This window comes from Nipponia nippon, unplaced genomic scaffold, assembly GCF_047370975.1.
Source record: "Nipponia nippon isolate SJK-2023a ecotype South Korea unplaced genomic scaffold, ASM4737097v1 scaffold_2, whole genome shotgun sequence".
Taxonomy (NCBI): Eukaryota; Metazoa; Chordata; class Aves; order Pelecaniformes; family Threskiornithidae; genus Nipponia; species Nipponia nippon.
In genome coordinates, this window is record NW_028262336.1 from 39,239,221 (window position 1) to 39,263,910 (window position 24,690).

General features: G+C 35.8%; 1 protein-coding gene across 1 annotated transcript in view; it reads left to right on the forward strand.

The window, feature by feature from the left end:
• Positions 1-303: 303 nt before the first annotated feature.
• Positions 304-24,690, forward strand: part of CFAP47 (cilia and flagella associated protein 47) — a 351,597-nt gene continuing 327,210 nt past the window's right edge. The window contains exons 1-14 of the mRNA XM_087759023.1: positions 304-465; positions 4,292-4,443; positions 9,268-9,383; positions 11,430-11,568; positions 13,684-13,912; positions 14,543-14,703; positions 15,595-15,728; positions 16,316-16,551; positions 17,271-17,463; positions 20,213-20,426; positions 20,812-20,964; positions 22,141-22,330; positions 22,437-22,533; positions 23,784-24,000. Of these exons, the coding sequence (XP_087615149.1) occupies positions 304-465; positions 4,292-4,443; positions 9,268-9,383; positions 11,430-11,568; positions 13,684-13,912; positions 14,543-14,703; positions 15,595-15,728; positions 16,316-16,551; positions 17,271-17,463; positions 20,213-20,426; positions 20,812-20,964; positions 22,141-22,330; positions 22,437-22,533; positions 23,784-24,000 (2,393 nt within the window). The remainder of the gene's footprint in view (positions 466-4,291; positions 4,444-9,267; positions 9,384-11,429; positions 11,569-13,683; positions 13,913-14,542; positions 14,704-15,594; positions 15,729-16,315; positions 16,552-17,270; positions 17,464-20,212; positions 20,427-20,811; positions 20,965-22,140; positions 22,331-22,436; positions 22,534-23,783; positions 24,001-24,690) is intronic.

Sequence of the window (24,690 nt, forward strand, 5' to 3'; positions counted from 1 at the left end):
CTGCCTAGCGGGGCCCCCCGCACCTGCCGAGGCGGCAGCGTGTGAGGGCGTGGCAGCGCGGACTCAGGCCGCACACCTGGGGAGACCGCAAGGAAACCCCGCAGCTTCGGGCTAAAAAGCCCGTCCTTTGGGCAACGACGCCGCGCGGCCGGCGGCTCGCCGCTCGCCCTGTCTCTCCCCCGTCTCTCCTCTTCCGATTGGCGGGTTTGGAAGCGCCGCTCTTTTGCTTCCAATCAGCGTCCTGCGTCCGTTGCTAAGCGATCGTTTCCAGGCCGTGCTGGACGCTTGGGTGAGGCGGCGGCCATGGCGGGTGGGTGGCGGGACGTGGCCGGGGTGCGCATCGCCCCGGCCGAACTGCGCTTCAGGGACGCGGTGCCGGGGGGCCGCTACCGCGCCGCCCTCAGCGTCCAGAACCGGCGGGTGGAGAGCTGTCGCCTCCAGCTGCTGCCGCCGCGCCGGCCCCAGGTGAGGGGTGGCCGGGAGGGAAGCGGCGGGGAGCGTCTGCCCTCCCCCGGCCCGGGCCGGGGTGGGTAACGTCGTCGAAGCTTGCCTCTCCCTACAAGTCAGCTGTCGGCTCTGTGTTTGTACAGCACCCCGCACCACTCCAGCGTGCGTGAGTAACGGTAGTGCCTCATGGGAACACCCCAGCCCGCCCCGAGTCCCGCGGGTCTGGATCCTTCCCTCCCGGGCTTGCCCTGAGGAACTGGTACGCAGCCTGCTCGCCTTGCGCTTGCCAGGCTCTCCTTGAGGTGCAGAACATTGCCAGAGGAAAAGTGTGTCACGAGGCCCTGCTTTTATTTTCTGCAGTTTTGCAGGAGGATGTCTGCTCACAGGTTTGCCCAGCTAGCCAGGTGCTGTGTAAGAGGCTGCCTTGGGCCGTGTAAATGCTTGTCTGTGTTCAGCTGCTGCAAATGGAAAATGCTACCAAGAATGCCTGAGCAGCTTATGAGACTGACTGGAATTGGCCAGTGAATTGGAAGTTAATTTAGAATAGTTGAATAATTGGATAAACAAAGGAATAAGAGGCAGTTCTTAGAGCCAAAGTTGTCTGAACTGCTTCTTGTGTGACAGATCTGAAGGAGGGAGCAAGTCCTGGTTTATCATTTTCTTGTGAGAACACGTAGGTGTCATTTCTATGATACTTGAAAAGTGTGCTCATATACGGCATCAAATGAGGCTGCTCGTTTGAAGCTTGTAAGTCAGAATGAAATGAACTCCAGTCTTCCCAGTTCTGTATTTTCCTGAGGTGATGAGCAATTTGAAGAGGGCTTCCTTTTTTGTTAAATCCATAGTTTCAACAGAAGTAAATTAGCTCTCTTGTATGTCTTACTACATCAAGTTCCTTGTTGGTAACAAATCCTTCTTAGCTTTCCTGTCTGGCTTTGCATTCTCCAGAAGTGTTACCCCTCAAGAAGACCAGGAGTTCCTTGTTATTTTGGGGAGCATTATGTAGAAATGGATCACTTTGCTATGGTGTGAACAACAAATTTGTGAAGTGTTCCAGAACAGCTGAAGGGCACGACTTTTGAAATTGTTTTTGCTTGGATTTCCGTAGGGCTGATTGATAGCTCTATTACCTCATTTCTGTATTGTGTTCTTGTAAGTTTTTTGAGTGGAGTAGTCCATTTGTGGTGCTTGCTTGTGGAGAGCTTTCTCAGAAAAGAGAGTTTCACATTCTTTTCTCAAGATAGTATGATTCCTATCAATAGCAATCATCCTTAGTTCTGGAAAAATCATTGCCTAGCCAGTCTTTTTAAAGGCAAATGCATCTTTATAATTCTAACCAGTTTAGCCCTTGACTTGTAATGTATGTGGTCCCAGCAAAACCCAGCTGTGGTTAGTAGTTTTATATTGGTGTCATGGTTTAACCTCAGTTGGCAACTAAGCACCAAACGGCTGCTTGCTCACCCTCCCTCCGGTGGGATGAGGGAGAGAACTGGAAGAGTAAAAGTGAAAAGACTCGTGGGTTGCGATAAAAAACAATTTAATAACTGAAATAAAGTAAAATAGTAGTAGTAGTAATAATAATAACATACAAAGCAAGTGATGCATGTTGCAATTGCTCACCACCTGCCAATTGATGCCCAGCCGGTCCCTGAGCAGCGGTCACCCTCCCCTGGCCAACTCCCCCCAGTTTATATGCTGAGCATGATGTCATATGGTGTGGAATAGCCCTTTGGCCAGTCTGGGTCAGCTGTCCTGGCTGTGCCCCCTCCCAGCTTCTTGTGCACCTGTCAGGGCATGGGAAGCTGAAAGGTACGTGACTTAGTATAAGCACTACTTAGCAACAACTAAAACATCAGTGTGTTACCAACATTATTCTAATACTAAATCCAAAACACAGCACTATACCAGCTACTAAGAAGAAAATTAACTCTATCCCAGCCAAAACCAGGACATTTGGTCTTTCATCTAGCTAGTTTATTATCTGTTAATTACATCAAAATTAGGATCAAAGGGTTGAACTGGCATTGGGGTTGAACAGAAGCTGATGTTGCCACGTTTTCACAGCAACTTGAACTATGAATAAGTATATTCTGGGGTAGTTATGAAAATGATTGTCAGATAGTTGAAGTACCTTGGATAATTTAATTATCTGAGTAGTCAGCCTTTCTTTTTGAGGGCAAGAGTCACCAAGACTGTGTATGCATTTTATCCCCCCCCTAAAATTTGCTAATTCGCATGATGTAGAAAGCTTGATTTTTATTACGCTGTAACTGAAGAATTTTGGAATGAGCTGGGAACTGTTGAGAGTGCTTGATTTAATAGGGCTGGGCTTATTCTGTTTTGTTAGTTTTCATCAGCCTTATCAATTTTTCATGTGTTCCAGAAGTGGAAAGGCAGAGTCAATTTTAGAAAAGAGAAAAGGTTACTCAATCATAATTTATGAGTTTTTACCTCTGTGAGTATCTCATGCCTTTTGCCAAGCATTTTAATGCTATTGTGCGTGAGACGATCAATATGACAGCAAACAAGATTCCACTTCACATGCTCAGTTTCCAGAAAAGTCTGTAGTGTTGCCCTTTCTCATTCCCAGACCTTATGCTGCTATCTGTGATTACATGGCTCTGAAGTGTATGACTCATCTGTAATTTTTCTGAGGCATTACATGCATAGAGTGCAAGAACTGAAAAATAACCTTTCTTGAGCTGTCATAGTGTATGGCCAAGAAATGCCTTTCAAGGAATTTAGCTCACAAAGCAGTTTTCCATAGGTTTCATTAAAAGTTCTTAGTACAATATATCCATTTTCGCTTGTATAGAATGAATGTGCTTGGCTGTTTAACTCTCTTTAGAGAAGAGATAAATTTTACACACTTTACACACACATAAATTAAAACATGGCTACTCTTTCAAAATCAAGCCCATAATCATGATGCATATTGCATAATAAATTTCCTTTAGCTGAGTGTTTATACTGCTAGGAAAACTTTAAAGGATTAGAGGGAGGTGCTCAGACAATAGAATCAACAAGTAGTAAATTACATGTTTACATATTTCAGACATAAATTAGAACAGAAAACTTAAAGAATACTGGGATGACTCTGTTTCAGAAATAAACATTAATTAATCCGCACATATAGAGCAGAAGCCTATTGTGCATAGAGGTATGTGAATTGTAAGGAGACTGAAACACCACAGAAGCTCTCGACATTGCTGTGAGGCTTTCCTAGGAACATGGGAACTGCTGGATTTCTCACTATGTGCTATTATGTTTTGAGAGAGGAAGAAGGTGCTTTCTGTCGTCTGCTTCTGTTTTTTTTCTCTTTCATTTGACCCCCGCAAGCTGGAGGTGCCATGGGCCTTTCAAGCAGATTTTCAATGTACAGTGAGACTTTCTGTTGATGTCAGATGAATGTTGATCAGACCTAGAGAAGACTCTTATGCTGTCTCCTTTTGTTGCTGCATTAGACTGAGACTTAGTCCTTGTTACTTTCTCAGGTACTAAAAAGATTCTGCATTGAGTAGTAGCTGACTTTTGTATTGCTTCAAAAGGTTTATTGCAACAGTAGGAAAAGCTAGAGCTCTCTTGGAAAGACTAAAAATGTTATTTTGCTAAACCAACTCTTCCATGTAATTTGATGGGTTAGTGTTCATTCTGTCTTTCTGTTTTACTGCAAGAAGTCTGGACTTCAGTAAATAGGAAGAGAAATTTCATAAAATCCTGCATATTTTAAAGTTGGTTGTGAATTTTAAAACAATCTGTGTATTATTCTGAAAATGAAGCACATGTATATGTGTTTTAATCTAGAAATCTTTCACAATTTAAATTTTTTTTTTTTAAATTGCAGTTTAAATTGATTGTGGAAAATCCAGAAAAACCTGTTGCGTGTGGACTTCAAGTTACAGCTTTTGTGGAATATTATCCTGAGAGTGAAGAAGATCTTCAAGATAGACTACTTCTTTTAATAGAAGATGACATAGTTGATATCCCCCTGCTTGGGTATGATGGTCAAAAGTTCATATGTTGCTGTTACTGTTTGCAGTTTAATCTTGTGGAAAGTTTGCTAATACATGTCACATATGGCTATGTGATTAATCTGTCGGTTACACTGAAAACAAATAGTTTCCTTACAAAAGTAAATTTTTTTTTTCTTTTTTTTTTTTTTTTTTTTCCCATAGCAGCACACAGGTAAGAAGTTAATTGGGTGATGTCCCTCTAAGATCCTGGAGAAAGTTTGGGTTTTTGTTTTTGCTTTATTCTGAGTTGGTTGTGATAATGTTGATAATTTCTAATTCTGTATCAACATTAGACAAGTTAACATCTACTCCTAATGTCTTCCCTCCTTACTGAACCACTTATATAAAAGATTTTATAGGAATTGTCCATATTTGCAAAACTGGATTATAGCGAAACATATGTTGCCTAATTCTAAAAATATGGTGTGTGTTTTAGAATAAGGTCACACATTCAAGGATCATTTTCATCACTCCATGTGTGACTGTGTGTGCCTACCTATGTGTGTGTACATGGATACATGTCTTGTATATTGTATAAAACATACATATTGGTTGGAAAAAATAAGCTTCTAAATACAGTTTATAAGACTGAAGCTAGGTGGTTATCTGAGGATGAGGGGGAATTGCTCTGGAGTACCTTTCTCTCCTTTGTCTATAAAGAGAAATTAGAATGACAAACTTCTGTTTACAGGTCCAGCTTTTAGATGCCTAAATTAGGACAGATGAATCCCATAAACTATTGCAAACCATAGTTTTTATGAAAATCTTAACATTACAAATTACATGTACAGACAGAAAGGAATTTCCATGGAGTTTATTCAGTATATGAGCTGTTCTTAAAAATCAAGCAATCCCATGAACATCTCATGCTAGCCTGAAATATGTAAGGTTTTGCCTTCAGATAAGGAATACTTACTCCTACGTTTCATTTACCTCTTATGTCATGATCTTTTTCACTGATTTTGTTTTCCTCGTTTCATCTTATAAGTTGTGGGATTTTTTTAAATTTTAATGTTGTACTATTGTTAATGTAGAACACATAGTTAAGTCTGACATGAGGTTTTCAGGTTATTGTAAATTTCGTCTCCTTTTAGCAAAAGACTGTCTAGGATCAGAAGACTTGGAAATAAAAATTTCAATTAGTTGTTTTTCCTGTGGTGTTTGTAAACTCTTATTCTCCTAGAACACAGTATTAAACAGTGCTATTCTAGGTTTCTTTAATAACATTAGAGAAATTTAAATGGAAAGCCCTAAATGCTTTGCTTTGAGTGAAAGAGAGGGATGACTTTTCATAAGGTAATGCAGGACTTAGTAATTTAATATGATCACTTTACAATTAAAAATAGCTGTCTCTAACTATGTTCCCCCAACGTATATTTTCCTAGAAGAAAAAAGTGATTAGGGAGCACTTTAAATTTTTAAAATATTTTTAATTTTTGTTTTTAGTTTTTATTTTTAAAAATTAAACATAAAAAATAAAAAGTAAAAAATAGAAAATTTAAAAAATTAATCTTCTGAAAATTTATATTAAGGTGGTATTATGGAGGTAAGACCGCTTAATTGTTAAGTATTTCAAATCTTCATGTTTGATGGCTTTTGCAGGGAAAAAAATTGACAGGCTATAATAATTTTTTTGTTTGTTTGGAAAAAGCAAATATACTTTATAATTCTTTTTTATCAGTCTTTTCACAAATGTATTTTGTGTCACGCATATCTGCTGTTTATAGATAGATGATATTAAATTATTGCACTGCAGGGTCACTAAGTACATAATATTTTTTTTCTATACAGACACAGTTTAAAATGCATCATTAACCATTTTGAGAAAATAATGTACATAGTGTAACACTGGTTGAGAAATACTAGTCAAAAGATTTTTTTGATAAAAATTGCATTGTCATTATGAAATGTCCACAAAAATGTTTAATTTGATGGAAGAACCTGAAAATATTTTCAAGGAAATATTTGCAATGTTCTGTTTTGGGGGACAGACACTTCCCTTCCCCCAAATTTATTTAATTGATGTGTTTTTTTCACTTAAAAGATTGTGCATTTTTTTTACATTTTTAATAACATTATATTATTTCCACTGATGTATCAATAGCAATGTAGTAAACATTGATGCTACTTTTCCTAAATTGTCAAGAATTGAAATAAGTTATTTTAAAAATTGTTAAGGCTATACTTAGTTTTATATCAAATTGCTATATATTTTTGTGACACACAAACAACGTTTCTTACCAGTGACAAATTCTGATTTTTGGCCAACTCAAATATAGTGTTTATTTTCATTGTCTCTTGTGAATGTCACTCAGGTTGTGTACTGGCAGTACCTTTGAAGAGCTCTACATCTGCAAAACAGAATTAAGTTTTAAAGCATGTGACAGCAAGTTCAGAAAATTCATAAATATAATCCAAGATAATGTGTTATTGTATAAGAAATATTTGGAAGTTGCTGCCATTATTTGTACTGGCCTCTTTAAATGTCTGCTACTTTTCTCTTACCTGTTAGCTTAGTTGTAGTCTTCTTTCTTTGAAATTATATTGGTTTTCAACTTTTATTTCTGTATGGGTTCTATGTATATGATGTGTACATGTATTAAATTCACTATGAATTCGTAGAAATTAGGGGTCTGCATGTTTTGTCCACAGAATTTTATTGAAAGAAAAGTTCATGGGTGGTTTAGGAAAAAAGTGTGAAAAGATTTAAACTTTTTGCCAACAATTTGTGTGATTCCTTCAATCACATCTACTGTTCATTTTAAGATAATCTTTAGTCTGGGGATGAGATTCACTGAAAATGTAGGAAAGGTTAGCTTCCCATACAACATTAAACCGCAGTAACACTCCAGTTATTTCTGTAACCATTTATTTGGTAAAAAATGCCAGCAAGAGAATTTTATTTCTATTGTGCTTTAGTGGCATTAATATCACAGTTGTTTGGCTTGCAAGTAAAATAGATGTTACATATTTCCTTGACTCATGAGACTAGATCCAGTGGTTAATCATATTGATTTCTGGCTCATGTATTTGGTATAAGTTTTGGAGACCAAACAACATTTTTAGTTTAATCTTTACAGCACCATGGACTTATGATATGCTCAATAATAGAAGTGTAATGATTTAATTGTGTAAATATTTGATCACCATAGAAAATGCTTATATCAAGGTTTGGGAATAAGTTTCAAACAAGCCAGTTGTGGTTGTTTTTTTTTTTTTGTTTCTGTTTTTTTTTGTTTGTTGTTTGTTTGTTTGTTTTTTTAATGATTAACTGAAAATCTGCATCCAAACTCTTTTTTAAAAATATAATAATTAAGAATTAATTTTTTGTTTTAAAAAAGTATTAAGAGAACATTTGAAATTAGGCATTTCTGGAGGTAAATTCCATCTTCATAAAAAAAACCCAACCAAAACAACAAACCAAAACAACCAAACAAACCCCACTCTGTATTAAAAAACAAACCCCAAAACCTTTAACTTGACTATCTCCCTTTTTGCACAGGTCTGTATCTATTAGAAAATCTCATTGCACTTAGAATTTATACCGATTCCTGTCTTCTTGGGAAATTATATATTTGGATCTTGAGAGAAGAGATACTTGTGTTTCATTTTTCTAAAAAAGCTTCTTGGAAGAATGTCTGAATACTTGGAACGTGAAGTTTTTACAATCTTTTCAAGTGTACTCTAATCTTGATAGCTGTTTCCTCAGTTGGGTTTTTTCTTTTAATTGTTGTGTTGGTGGTTCTTCCCCGCCGCCCCCCCCTCCCCGCCCCCCGCCTCCTGCTGGTCTATACAATCTCTTTCAAGAATTTACTAATTTTTTTTTTTTGCATTACAATAAATTATTAAAGAGAACTAAACCCAGTGTATCAACATTCCTAAGAGCAACTTCTTTTGATGCATTTCCTGATTAATTTTTTTTTCCCCTCTCTCCCTTACTTTCCCTCCTCCTCCCCCACTCCCTTGTGCAATAGATTTTATGGGCAGGGTCTACCTATCTCGGCCAAGGAGAATTATCTTCCTTCTCCATTTAGTCTTCTTTACTGCATGTAATGCAGATCATGAGATGCAATTGTTCCTGCGTGTTCCTATTTGTGGTTAAGAGGAGATAGACTGCTGTGATGTAAAATTTCAATTGATTTCAAATGCAGTTTTATGTGTGATTGTATTATAAATTGGGGCCTTTAAAATACAAGTTTCCTGAAGCAAGTATGATTTTTTTATTATGGCTAAGCAGTACCCAATGCAGTGATGTCATCATGCTGGCTGAGGCTCTTAAAGAAATAATGGAAATAACTTGTGCCATAATCCACTTCCATCTGTTATAATAAGCTTTGCTGAAGCCACATAAAGTATCTATAAAACAAGAAGACTGTAAATTGAAACTGGCGTGCATGTTTTCTCTCTGCTTTTAGTTCAGGCAGCTGATAATGAAATATGGTGAATGTTAACTTTGGTCTTATTTTGTGATGCAACTAACTCAAGATAGTTTTATTTAAAGTTCTTTGTACTATAATAAAGTGTTTAAATAGAAATGTATACATTCCATTTCGACTAATTGTTTAAAGCTGTATTGTTTTAAAGTTACTGTAGCTAGTCATTAAAGTCAACAGCTTGATAGATAGCTAGATCTTTTTTACTTCTTCCTTGTGTATGCTATGCTGCTGAAGTGAGTTGCATAAACCTTGGTAGCAGAACTAGGAGAAAAGGAGAACTCTCTTCCACTGGAGTGCTTAATCAAATTTCTTTAAAAATGCAAAAGTATTTTCAAGTTTTGGGAAAATATAACCATGTCTTTTCTCTGCAGATTAATTCCGTGCTGTTGTCTGGAAATCGAGTCAGAGACTAATTTTGGTGCAGTGATTGCAAACAGTAAAATAATTAGTACAGAGATTAGTATTGCTAACCATGGATCAGCTTCAGGTAAATATTTAGTATGCATTAAATTGTACAAATATTTTATTTTCTTGGAAAATGTAATTTTATGCAAGTTAACACTTCAGTGGCCAAATAGAAATTAACTGAAGTTCTGGGTTGTGCAGATTATAAGTATTGTAGCTAAAGGTTCTATAAATGGCCCATTGCTTCTGTAGGCAGTACTATGTTTCTGCTTAGGGAAGAAAACTGGATTTACAACTTTGCCAAATTTTAGAGGTTCTCTACTTTTGAGTCCCGTCTGAAAGATGTAAAAATATCAGTTGCTCATTGGCTTACTATGCTCAACATAAATAGCAGCAAATCACATCTGCTCTTGCTTTGTTTTCTTTGTGATTCTGTGATCCCAATAGCAGTCTATTAAATAAACAACTACAAGTTCCCTGTACTTTCAGAGCTAAAGTCCTCTAGGATGGGAATTGAACCTATTTGTTACCAGAAGATAATGAGAGGTCTTTTATCTTGCTGCCATAGCTTCTGAAATCATACAGCTTTCAAAACATGCACGTCCTTCAACTTCTGTGAGGGACCCTTCCAAGGAATATAAGAAACATGGTGAATGGAGCATAAGAATGCTTGTATGATCCAAGTAACCTATTTGACTGCCTTTTCCACTGGACAAAACTGCAGACACCTTTCTCCAGAAGTAGGACGGCAACTATGCTGAGTTTCAAACAACGAATTTAAGGCAGTTAACTGTTTTTGTTCCTTACTTGTACAGCTGTTCATTATATCACAAGGTATCTTCATTTGCATTAGTCAAGGTTGTGTGAACACTTGCTTCATAGATTTCCACAAGAAATATTGTACCAACAGAAAATACATGATTGTAGAAACACAGAGATGAGTTGCAATATTAAAAAAAAAAATTAAATTACTGTAGTTAGAACAGAATTTTTTTTTTCAAAAAGCAAAGGAAAAATTGTTTTTTTTTTCTAGCCAGCTCAACTTAAAGATGTAGTATGTAATTTATAAAATCAGCTCTTACTCATATATACTAACTTCTTTCTTTGAGGAATGATGATTAAATAAAGAAAATGAGAACCTATGTTGCAAATTAGTTGTAGATGCATATGTATGATGTGAAATTTATCATGTTGTATAGGAACTGATTCTAGTTATAAACTCTGTTACATGATGCATGCAGGCTGCATGATGGAGTTTTGCAGGATTGGACACAGGCAAAATTAGAATGAAAGTGGTGGTTAGCGAAGAATATATTGAGGGCAGACAAAAGAATAGCTGCTGAATCTGTGTTTCTGAGGGCTCTGTAAATTGTAATACAGCAGGTCACTCTAACAGGCAGCACGTAAATTTTATCAGCAGGAAGTGCTGTATGCTGGCTTGTGACTCAAGGATTGCATTTCACATGTCCTCCCATGCACAAATGAGTCCTTTGTTCGTGCTTCTGATCTCATATCAGATTATCTATTGTCTAAGGTCAAACACAGCATTTTTCCTACAACATTTAAAACAATTTCTTGCTATCTATGATATAATGACAGATAATTAGTGCTGCTGGTTAAATACACATTTAATATTTTTTTCATATTTTAAAAAATATTTTTATAACCTAGAAATATTCACTGTTCTCTTCTGCAATAAATTGTGTTGTGTACATACCAAATCATGAAAGCTATTGTTACCTATAATATGCACTTAACTTTCTGGCTACTGTAGCTGCCTAGAGCTGTGTATAAAATATCCCGTAACTTAAAAAATGTTGCTTAGAGCTGCTTTAGGATTATAGTCACTTTTGTTTGGAATGCGAGTACCTTTTCTGTTGCAATCACAACTTGCAAAGTGGCATTGGACATGTGGGTGTAATATTTAAAGAAAGCCTGGAAATAATGATCTACTCTGTGTTAGAAATAGTTTTGAAAAAGATTAACTCCATGCTTCCTGTTTCCATAGGAAAACGTACTGCTTGTGAATGTCTGCATTATGTGTTTTGTAACTCCAAATGTGCAATAGAAGAAAATAAATCTACAACTTTATGTTGTGTAACATTCTGTTTATTATTCTGTTTTTTAGGCACATTCAAAATATCATATGATGGCGTTGTCCTGCTTAACATAGAACCTACCAGTGGAGTGGTAAAGCCAAGATCTATAAAGAGGGTTAAAGTGGATATCTGCACAGACGTACCCAGAATCATCAAAGAAGTGATAAAGTGAGTGTATGACTGAAGAAATCTGGCTCTATAAATTACTTTGTTATTAATTCTAGTCTTTCTTATGAATGTTTATCTAATAAAGTGAAGCTCCTAGGTGTCAGTTGCTGTCTTCCACATTTATTTTTATTAAATTAATTCGATGATTATATTATCTCCACAGAACAGCGATGCATAAATTATGTACCAGGTTGTGTTATTAAAGATCTCTCATAAGTTGTAATGATATAGGATGTTTGCACATCTCTCAGTATACAACTGACCAAAAGCTTTTGTATCTTTCACCTTTCTACGCACCATTTGTTCCTTACTTTTTTAGCTTCTATAACTTTGCTATTTTTCTTTTGTCTCTATGTGTTTCAGGAGTCTCAGAAACTTTATAATGTCCTTTGGTGTATTTTATTTTAAATGGAGGGAATGTATTTGCAACCACTTACCCTTTTAAGAATAGACTATTTTTAAATGCCTACCTTGTCTCTCTTCAAATGGTGAATATAGACTTTTAGGAAGTGTCAGAATTTGGAAGTGGATACCAATCTGGAAAGTCCTTTTTTGATCGTATTTTCTTATAATAGTGAATAGGGTGTGGTTGGGTTGATTTTTTTTGGGGGGAGGGGCTGTTTACTGTTTTGTTTTTAAATTATTAAGGTATATGACTTAAGTTCAGATATTCCTGTTCTTGCTTTTTGTAGCCTGTTGGAAACAAATGAAATGAAAGGCGAAAAATTCTGTTAGAGTTGATAGGAAAGACAGCATCTGTATTTTGCCTCGCAGTTACATCCTCCTTGAAAAGATACTTTCTTTTGTTACTGAGTTTGAATGTTTTGATTGTGAAGTGTCATGTTTTCTGCCTTTCTTTTGCTGTCCAGGCTACCACCACTGTTTTCTTCACCCCATCTTGGCTAAATGGCTACTGTCTCCTGCAGTGTAGTAGACAGTTTATCTATTAAACTGAAAGAACATAACTACACAGAGCTCAGACTTCATCCCTCACCCATTCCCTGCCTTAAATTCTACATAATTCTGTCAGTGAATTTGGCATTTCTTAATAGTCGTTGCAATGTCCTTTAGACTAAATTAAATTTTAAGTTTTGTCAAGCTTTGCGTAAATATACAAATACATGTGTATGCATGTGTGTATGTATTTAAACAAATAGGGTAATATTAAAAGTCTTGCAGTGGGTATTTGACAGGAATTTGACTTGGAGAAACTGTACAGTTTTGATGAAAACATTCTGGTTATTCCCATTTGCCTTGTCCCCTAAGCATTTTGCTTCTATGTGCAAGCAAAATTTCTTTTCAGAGGAATCTACTCTTATATTTTTTTGAGATTTCTTTTCTGTCTTGGAGAATCCCATAATCATGCTTCAGAAGTTGAAAGACAATATTTAGAGAGTCTGAGATCCTCTCCCAGATCCCTTGTGTAGTTTATGTATGTGACTATTCAAAACAAAGATTTTTTTTTTTTAATAATTTTTTTCAGCTCAGCAGCTATTCAAAAGGATAGCTGATTCTATTAGAATGATAAGTTATATTAATAAATTTGATTCTTTTGTGTAACAAGAACAAATATGCTTTGTTCCAGTAGAATTCTAATAACAAAGATTTGTACAATGTCTATATGATCCTTTGGTGTTTTGTGGTACCATCAAGATCAAGCATTCAGGCAGGAACAGCAGCAGTTCTTTCACGGGTATTCAGATGAACTTCTAGCTCTAGTTGCCTAAGAGAAAATTGCTAAGTATATGCCAAAATTGATATCTAGATACAAAGATTCTCAGAAATAAGAGCAGTGTATCATCTGTGGACATCTCTGATTCTTTTGAGATGTCATTCCTATTTTTTCAAACATTAAAAAAGGGGAAAACCTCAAAAAGCTCCCCAAAACTCCACCATGTAATGTGTGATTCTTCCTGATTGGTAATATTGCTGTTAGGTATCACATTGTCAAGTACACTCTCTTTCCCCACCCCCCACGCCACTTAGTTTATGGAAAGCCAGTGATGAAAATGCTCTGATTTGGTTCAGTTTTGTATAGGTTCTAATGTAAGCCAAACTGATTATTTCTAATACTTTTCTACATTACCTATTGCTGCTTGCTACTCTTACTGACAGAGTGGACTTGGAAGGTCATGGCTGTACTGAAGTATTGATCAAAGCTGTTGTGGTTGAACAAGTTCTTAAAGTTCAAGGAGTGTCTTGTGGAAACATATTGGAATGCATTAACTTTGGACCAGTTTACTTTGGGTCTTCAAAGACTGAACAAATATCTCTATACAATGAAAGTCCCGAGTGTATGCACTGGGTAGCAGTACTGGAAGACAATGCCATTGGAGGAGAGATGGTAAGATACTGTTCTGGTTTTTATTTTAGTTGAAAACTTGTTTTCATTACTGTATTTGCATTTTTTGTTTCTCAGCATTCATCTTCTAGTAGTGTTTACTATGTCATACTATTTCCTGATCAATAGGCTTTCTGAAACTTCTGTCCAACCAACAAATTTTTTACTGTAATTTAACCTTGGAATTAAGTTTTTCAGATGTTTCTGTTTCACTATGTGACATCTTAACCTTAACAATGTTAAGTATGTTCCCTGGCTCGGTCTGTTTTGTTTTGTTGGTTTTTTTGAGTGGTTTTGCTTGACCTACTGGATTTCTTATCGTTTAGTAGGAGCTATCAAAATATATTTTGGTATTCTAAGATGTTAAGAATCTGTGGTTTCACTTGTTTTTCTCAGACAGTTAAATCATCTGAGCCAGCATCATCTTTAAAAAAGGGAATTCAAAACATTGACGTGAAATTGGTGTTTAAAAATTGGTTAATTAGCCACGTGATATGTAACTATGTCAGTGCTATTACTTGCGTTATGTCTTTCTCCTTATGAAAGATGTGAAAATGTATGTGTAGGAAAAAAAATGAACACAAAAGGGAAGCAGAACAGGCTGAACTATTCCACATTTTCATTATTTTTTAGGGGACAGATCTTCAGAGGAGTGCAGATGCTGTTTTACAAGACTTAAGCCTCAAAAATAGAACAAGAGATGTAGATGTTTCCACCTTGATCTTGTGCATTCCCAGTCAAGGAACCTTGCTACCTTATGAGAAATCTTTGGTTACATTGTGCTTTAGTCCAAAGTGAGTGAGTGGTCCAAATTAGACACGCACACACGAGCTGATAGGTCTAAACTATTCTGTGAAGAGCTGTATTAGAGAAAATAATTTTCAGTTAATGTGCCTGTCAGTTTTTTTCTGAATGACTTCTTATGTATTTATGTGTGTTAAAAGAGACTGCTTGGCAAGATACCACAAATGAGAAAGCAAAGTCTGAAGTGGTTATCTGGGAGATGTTTTATAATACATTAAGGATGTATTTGAACGAAGAATTGGTTAAGCTTGTTTTTCAAGAACAAGAATTTTATTAGATTTTGCCAAGGGAACTAATTGCAGCTCCCATTAAATATGTGGAATCTCTAAAGATTGTTGAGAGGCTTCTACAGTGTCAAATTAAGTGCCTTTTTAATGACTGCAGATTTATTTCATAAAGATATAGTATGTGCAGCATTATGAAAGAATATATATATTTCATCACCAAGGACTGAAACATTTTGGAGAGCTTTCATGCCATTAAAAAACCCCTAAGCATAAAGGAACATTTCTTCTTCAGATAAGGAGAAGAAAAAGAAAATGTGCTCTTGCCATTTTCCCTTACTTAAGCTCTGATTGTAAGTGATTATTATGCAGGTAATATTAGTTTAGAAAACTGTTGTAGACTGGAAAAGATATCAAATTACTAGTATACTAAGCATACAGATATTGTTAAGCTTAAATTTGTTACCGTTCCATTTTCTGAAAGGAAGTATAAAGATCATTTGTTCAAGTTGTAACCAACAGCAAAGAAGTCAGATTGGATAATGGAAAATAAGCCTTGATTTTTTTTTTTTTTTTTTTTTTTTTTGGTGGGTTGAGGTTTGGTGGTTTGTGGGGTTTTTTTCCCCATCTTGTAATTAGAGATTGTGACTCTTACAGAAAATTTAAAAGGGACTTTGGAGTGAATGACTCATCACTGAAACAAGATTATGTACTGTTTCTGAGATTTGAAGCTGTTGGGAGTAAAGATGGCTATCTGCAGGCCCTCAGTGATGGTGCCACAGCAATCACAAGTATGTTATCAGAAATGTATAGTCACCAACAGAAATGTATATATGGACGATAAAACTGTATAACTTGATTTTTTTTTTCTAATTTCTTCATCTTCTTAGCAGTTTTATGGGAAACCTTTGCTTATTTTATTTATATCAATACAAATAAATTATTGTAACTTACACCTTTAATGCTTTAGCACCAAAAACTCTTCAAACAGTGAGCAGAAAAGAGGAAGGAATCATGCGTGTCATGAATGCACCTACTGGTAGTGAACACTTAGAGCTTAATTAAAAAACTAAATATTTGGAGGACATAAAAAAACCCCCAGCCATTTGCAAGTCACCAGTGCCTTGGTAATACCAGTTTTGCGCATTTTCAAGTGAATATTTGATCACCCTCAAATTTCTTGATGAGGGAATACGTTATCTAACAGCCATTATAAGTAAGCATGTCTGTGTTAAGTTTATAGAAAATTGCATTATAAATCATATTGTATTACAGTATTATTTTGTTTTTGCAACCGTACAATTATAGCATGACTTCTCTGTTAGTAAGCTAATAGATGTGTGAGGCTTTTTATTTGTTTGTGTTTTGTCTAATGCAGTGAACCCTCCTCATCACATGGAGTTAGCTTTGACAGGTTCTGGGCTTCCTGTCATGTTAACTTTTAGTCCAGGACCAGTTATTAAGTTTATGGACTGTTTCCTGGGTGAACAAACACAAGTTCTATGCACACTCAAAAATGAATCCGAGTACCTTCCAGTAAGATTCAGCTTCCGCAAGACTGCTCACTTTAATATTTCTCCTGAAAAAGGAAAAATTAAAAAAAAATCTGCAAAGGTAATTACTTCTTTCTCTTAGATTATGTAGATCTTTTAGATGTGCAGATTACTTTACAGTAGTCAGTGGTGGAATTTCCTGAAAATAAACCAGAACAATTTCATTTCAGTAGCCATGACGTTTAATATCAGCCAAATATATATATATTTTTTTTTTTCCTCCTTATGTAGAGTCTTTTAATGCTCTTTCCTGTACACCAGGAAGCAATGAGTATTATTTTAAATTTGGAAAACATTCTAGTACTAAAGAAACGTTACCTAGGTTTTTCCTGGCTTTTGATTTTTTTTTTTTTTTTTTTTTATATTTTACTGACTTGAGAAGATTGATTTATACTCAAACCTTTGCAGAATCCTTTTCACTTCTTTCAGTAAGTCATAAATACTCAGTAACATAAGATATCTTTTAACGGAAGAAACTTTGCTGAATTTAAGGCAAATATGGAGATACTTATAATTTTACAAATCTGTAACTCGGGACACAAGAGAGAACAATTTGTCTCAGAAATGAGCAAGTGAGACTTTATGGTGTTCTGATGTGTTTTATATTTCCTTATATTGCCAATTTATGTGTGGCAGTTGGCATATTCTAAAAGTGCAGTTTTGAACACCTGTCTTAGAAGTAAGCGTGGAGAGAAGTGACTCAATTAAACAGAGAATTACACAAAACTTTTCTCTTTGCTTTTCTGCCTCATATGTCTCATAATGACTTTTCTTTTCCAGGATGTGATATTTTCATTTTCTCCGCATCAAATAGGAACATTTAAAGTGAAGCAAATTGTTGATATCATTGGTACAGGACTAGAGAAAAATAATTTACAGGTTTCGAAGAAAAAATCCTTTCACCAAATATATTTGAGCTTTATTGGTGTGTGCAAATCTAAACGAAAAAATGTTCTATTCAAAATTAATCCTGGTAAGATGTTAAAAAGATAAGTGACAAGTGAAAAAATGTTTTAAAAGTATGTTTTTAACATTTTAAAAATGAACTTTTTACTATTTTTAGTTTTGTCCTGGTTTCAGCTGGGATAGTTAATTTTCGTCTCGGTAGCCGGTATGGGGCTGTGTTTTGGGTTTAGGATGAGAACAATGTCGATGACACACTGATGCTTTGGTTCTTGCTAAGTAGCGCTAAGCTGTTGCTAAATAGGTGCTAAGTGGCGCTCACACTGGTCAAGGACTTTTCAGCCTCCCCTGCTCTGCCGGGTGCCCGGGGGCTGGGAGGGGGCACAGCCGGGGGGGCTGACCCAGACTGGCCACAGGGCTATGCCATACCGTGTGACGTCATGCTCAGTATACAAGGTGGGGGAAGAAGAAGGAAGGGGGGGGCGTTGGGCGTGATGGCGTTTGTCTTCCCAAGTAACCGTTACGCGTGATGGAGCCCTGCTTTGCTGGGGATGGCTGAACACCTGCCTGCCCATGGGAAGTAATGAATGAATGCCTTGTTTTGCTTTGCTTGCGTGTGCGGCTTTTGCTTTGCTTATTTAACTGTTCTAATTTATTTCACTTCAATTATTAAACTGTTCTTATCTCAACCCACGAGTTTTGTCCCTTTTACCCTTCTGATTCTCTCCCCCATCCCACTGGTGGGGAGTGAGCGAGCGGCTGCGTGGTGCTTAGTTGCTGGCTGGGGTTAAACCACGACAAGTTTGTTTTTTAAAAATAATATCTTTTTGAGTTGAGGAATGCTCATTTGTATGACATATACCCATGAGTATAAAACAATGGCTAAAATAATGGTAACACCCCCCCCCTCATATTTTAACAAAAATTGAGCTATTAAAGCATAAATTTTCACTTATGATTATTTAACCTTTATAAATCAGAAAATAAAGGCTTCAATTTTTGCCAGCGATGCTAGTACACAGTGCTAGTATGTTTCAGTTGTAGAGACATGGGTAAAGCACAGAAGGAAGTTAGGAAAAATAACAGGGTACTCTTTATTGATTGAAAGTTACTAGTGCCAGATGAATTTGCCAGTTAACACAGCCTGCTACCTGTCCCACATCCATTGACTCTTCTCATTCTATGAAGCCTATGCCAGCAGAAAAAATCTTTCAGGATATGCAATAATTGATCTCTAATTTGTTCCTCATGTTCCTAACATGATTTGAGTAAGCCTGTCACCGGATGTTAAAACCAGTTATGGGAAACGTATCTTTTTCTATAATCAAATATACCATAGCATCTGCAGGTAGTGCTAGTGCAACAGGGTTGTCCTGTACAGTGGTGCATCTGGCTTCTGTGTGTAGATAAGGAGGAGAGCTTGAATACTGCTTAACTGACTGCTGCTCACATGAAGATGTACTAATGAAAAACAAGAAGGCAATAACCATGTTTTTCAAAGAGAGTGTTGTGGGGAAGCAAAAAGAGGAAGTAATTGGAAAGTTAGGATAAAATGCTGTTCTCTCTACAAATACCAGAATGGCTGATAAGCCACTGGACATTCCTGCTACTGTCAGGAAGGTATTTCAAGTCCATGGCAATCAAGAATTGACGAGAAACTAAAGTTTTGCAATTTCTGGGTTTTATTGTTGAAATCCAGAAGTCCTGCAGTTTTTCTGCTTCAAAAACACAAAATATGTTTCTGTGGATCAAAGATTTAATGTAGTATTAAAGTTTTGCCAGATTTTCTAAATGTTCTTGTCTACCATTTGCTCTGTTAATGTCCCCAGTCTGCTCCTATTTGCAGGTTTATAAAGAGGTTATGAGCGGTGTTTGTACTCTATAGGCTACTGATCTCTGTGTTTTGATTTTAAGCTTCACTGAAGTGTGGAGGGAAAGTGAGTTTTTTCAGATCCTTACATAGATGGGCTCTATATCTTCCTGTTCTCCCAGTCTCTGTGGATGAGTATGTGTACTTGTCTCTCTGTATTCGATGGAGGGGGGAAGAGACTGGAATGAAGCTTCTTGCAAACTGTGCCTCCCTGGGCAGTGGAAGTTGTAATCACTCCAATCACTCCTATAGTTCAGAGGATGAAAAGGTTTTTTTTTGTTTGTTTTGTTTGTTTTTTTTTTTTTTTTTTGGTAGCCATTTGAGAGTAAAGTAAGGCTAAAGTGGGTAAAACCAATATGTTTATTTTAATATATCATTTTTTTTGCAGGTGAGGGAGGAAGGGGCAGTTGAAGAATGGATTTACTTATTTATAGTGCTGTTTTAAATGTGTATCTTTATGTAGGAGAGGTGAGCAAACACATGGCCTAGTTTCTGTCATAATTTTTCTCTTTAATGTATATGTAGTTTTCTAAAACTAGAGCGAAAAAGATCTGAGCTCTCTTTTTAGTTGTGATTGCTCGGGAGTTCTTTGTCAAAAATCATGCCTGTGTTTGCAGCCCTTATGACAAGCTTTAGGACACTGCAGACTGTTGTGACAGAGGCAGCTCTGAGCGTTCGGTCATTTGCATGTGCAAGACAACGCATCACAGCTGGACATAGTAGTATGGGCTCTAGTATTTGTGATCTAGGCCAGGGAAAGTGGTTGACTGTTAGTATGGTCTGAACGCCTTCTTCCCTCTTGTCTGAGAAAAACATAATAGGATGGGTGACTGATTGTTGGGGTGCTAGGTAGACCAATATAAATTAAGAAATATTTTTCTAATACTTTGAATTTTGTTTAGAAAGTATTAGTATAAGTGTATGTAACATGTTTTATTTGAATTTTAAGGTATAACACCAATGATTTCCAATGCAACTGGACGGTTTCTAGCTGATGGTACAGGACAGTGCACTGATACAGCACCTGTGGCAATACTTAAATCAACACAAACACAAATTCATACTCACTGGATAAACAGGAATTATAAGGGTGATGCACTTATAGCTTTTCCTAATGACCGGGCAGCCAGCATTAGGCCTAGTGAATGGAATAAAAAGTACAGGTAAGAATTATGCGAATATAGTATTTAAAGCCACACATTTGTATATACTGTATAGTAGATCAAGACTGATAACTCATATGACAGTTTACTTCGATTTTCCAGGCTGAAAGTTATTTAAAATTCATTGCATCCTACTTAACCTTGAGCATCTTGCACATAATTTTCTTGAGTTGCATTTCTTATGTGAAACTACAAATGTAGCTATTACAGTTTCAATATTTCTTTTTTATAGTTGCCTTTAGAAGGTCAAATATTAATAATCAGCTGTGATAAAAAGAATGTTTGCAATGAAATATATACGTAGCAAAATCAATGTTTTCTTTCTAACAAGACCCAGAATCATTTTACACATGTCGTGAAACTACAATTCTCTCTAAATATTTAGGACTATTTTCACAAAGACTGAGAGATATAATTATATAGATCCAGAGTTTTCTTATACTGACTCTGAACGACTGTCAAAAGAAGCACATAAGGAATACTACGCAGACTTCATTTCTAGTTTAAGACAGCGTCGTTTACAGAAAGATGCTGCTAGGTAAGGCTTTGTTTAAAGGATAAATAAATACTTTAGGCTCATATGAAAAATGTGTGTATATACGTGCAGAATTAACATAGTGGCACCAATCATATACCTAAATTTGTCCCCTGCTGAAATGCTTATGGTTTTGGGACCTTCATTTATAATGCATTCAAAACCCATTTTGTTCAACTGTTCATTTAGACACTTAGAGATCACTTCCTGGATAAAATGTAGGGACAGAGGCACGGAACTTAAAATAAGATGCCAAGTTTTAAGAAGAGTTGGTTATGGTTAATAGGAAAAACATGACATTTATTGTGTTGGATTCTCTTTTCTTTTTATATAATAAATTGTATTTCCAACTAGTATGTCTAGCTCACCCAAAGTGATGGAATCAGTATGTATATTATGATATAATTTGTGGAATGAAGCAGATAAGATTAAAGGATTGTATTGATCTTCTAGCCCTATAGTAAATTCTCACTTCATGAATTTGTGTATTTGGTTGGTATGCTGTGGAGCAAAATAATGTGAAAGCAGAACTGACAGCTCTGCTACTTTTAAAGTTTAAAAAAAAAAAAAAAAAAAAGCCTGTAAAACCTCTAAAGCAAGAGAAGTAATACCTTAAGAGTGTTAAATTTGCAAGACCCAAGTGTCACAGACATAGTAATAATTTCTCTGAGTACTTGATATGAAACATCTGTGTAAGATCTCTGGAAGTTTCAAATCTCTTGGTTGCAGGTGAAATTGATTGATTGGAGTTGAACTTTGACCAAGAAAAGTTAATTGCTCTGAAAATGAGGCTATAAGTGGTCCAGTTCAGACACATACAACTAAAGAATCCTTTGTAATCTTGGCATTTGCTAACTTTTAAGTGCTTGACATTACAACTTAATTGTTCTTTAAGAGGTATTTTAGACATAATATTTATATTTTGGTAGCCATAATGCTTGCAACCTGTTTAGCTAAGCAATTGCCACAAATGTGCAATAGGTGTTAATCCTTGCCTAAACAATACAACAGAAGACTTTTTTCAAGGCATTTTCTGTACTTGTTTTTTTTTAATAATGAAATATTCCGACTTAAAATATTATGTTATGTTTAAAAATCTTAAATAGTTTAATGTGTAGAACATAGAATGCTCAAACTTCCAGATTTCCATATTCTCTTTTTTTCCCCCTTCCTCTATAGGCAGTTTTATATTTATAATAATTCTGTGAGCATAGGCCTTAAACCAGCTGAAGGGCTTATGTCACCAAAGATCTCAATCACAGATCTTCACAAGGAGAAGCTACAGTTGAAAATGCTTCCTTTAGATGAGAATTGCCTATTAACTAGTCGAAAATTGGCAGCAATTCGTTCTCACTCTTCAGTCAAAGAAGTAAGTTAAATGCTTGAGTAGTAATGTAGGCATAATGTGTTTACCATATAAAAAAAGCATAAGAATTTTGATCCTGCTCTGAGAAGACGTCTTGTGCTTATCACAGATTTGGAGTGGGCTTAGTGCTATGCCATCTTCTACCCAAGAGAAGGAAGATTGTAGTCTAACTTTGACATCCAAGCAGCTTCATCAAATACTCATTGGTAAGACTTTTAATTTGGTTACTAAATGCATACAGTTGTTATAAAAGCACTTATTTATAGTAACACAATTTATGTCCGTAGTTGTTCACCTTAAATAGAAAATAGCTGAATTTGGTGGCAGCTTGGTATCTACAGTAGTGTTTAACTAAAGCTTTGTACTCCTCAGAAAATACTGAGGTATGATTAGGTATGAACATGTAAAAGGAGAGCTTCCTTTAAAGACTGCTTATACTACAGCCTATTATAGAGAAATCAGTACAGCATACTATGAGTGTTGCTCATACCCTTATGCCTTGTTATTGCATAGTATCTGGACCAGCATTAATATCAGCAAGGTTCATGGGAGTGTTCAAAATGTTTCTGGGAATTAACACTGAATGGTGATACCCCCAAAAAAGTAAAACTTCAGGATCCTCCTTCAAAATAATTTCAGTGGAATGCTCTGTGATGGGGAGTAACACCTTCTAAAGTCTGTGAGGGACTCATCTATTAACAACACTTGGTACTAAAACTGGTATATTTTAAGCTCATTTTTTCTTCAATAAAGTTATTTAGCAGCAAAGTGAACATTTTCAGTACTTTCTGGGCTTTTTTTTTGTTTTCAGTGAAGCCAGAACTTGAATAGTGTAGCTATGTATACTGATACACTTAGGGAAAGGTAGACTAAGGTAAACATATTAATACAAAAAGTACTTACAGTTTTATAAGATGTTTGATTAGTGCCATGAGCACTAAAGTTTGCAGACCAGAATAAAAACTGGTGATAGCAGTAAATAAAGTAGTGAAATAATTCTGTCGCCATCAAATTATATGCGTTATTAAACAAAATGGTCACACATCAGCGAGCAAATAAACAGGTTAAGTGTATAACCTCTCAGTGAGTTACTGGTTGTCTAGCCATTTAAATATCTGATTAATAAAAGAAAGTATTTATGATTATTAATAATTCCTTTAGTAAATAGCACATTTCTTTTCCTATTTTAATAGCTGGCTAACACAGACAGAATTAAGAAATAAACGTTGGTGCTGGCTTTTGAGTTGCACTACTGAAAACATTCACATAACATGCGTGGTATTTACTTCCAAATCTTAGCGTGAATTTGTTCTGCTGAAGGATTGTTCTAGCTGACTAATTCTGTAATTTGAGGAACTAAAATGTTTTGATCATAATGTTTTAGTAGCTATGCTTCATTACTTTACTTTAACTTTTACTTTTTAATGTTGAAGATCTTATTTCTTATATATTCCAGGTCCTTCTACTATGGATTTTGGTGATGTTTGTGTGTGTTCTACAACAGCCAGAAAACTGCACATCATCAATAACTTGTTAGTTCATATATGGATACAAATTGAGATTGAAATTGATGAATTACAGCAGACGAGTCCATTGTCTCAGGTGGTGCCTCCACTTACAAAGACTCATATTCCAGTTGTATTCGAGACAAACACTCTTGGAATGTTTAAAAGGTAAGGTTTCTTATATTTGTCTTGATTTAGATATTTCATTTGCAGTAGTGGAATAAAAAAAAAGTCACATGGCTGGTTTAAACACAGTGTAATTATGATAACTGTTAATGGTGTACACTTGTTTGTGGTGATATTGCAATAATTAATGCAGTTTTATGTTGCAAAATTTTGCTAGTATAGTAGTGTTTCTTAGGGTTTAAAAAAACCAACCAAACAAAAAAACAACTAAACTCTCCTGTCAGAAGTCCATATAGCCACATGTATATCAGGGAAAAAAGTTTGCTATTACAGTGTATTTGTTAGGAGAAATTTTATGGAAAATACTGTGCTCTTTCCAGCATAGTGTTGCATCACTGCATCTGTGCTCAGATCTTTTGATGCACCTCATGGGTAAATGTATAGGCAAACTGTTTTGTAGCCTGCTGGTATGGAGACGGAACTCTTACTTTACTAATGTTGTTAAAACGACTGTATGAGGTTGATCGTTGTTTGGGATGATCATCACTTTTGACATGATTTCAGTTGTATGCAAAATAATTACAAATTGCTTTCTCTTTTCAGTCTTAACTGTGTGTTCACACCCAATCATTTTGTTAAGTATTTTCTTGCTAATGATTATATTTCACATAAATTTTACTCTGACTACAACATAATAAACAGATAAAAATATTGAGAAATATATATTTTTGT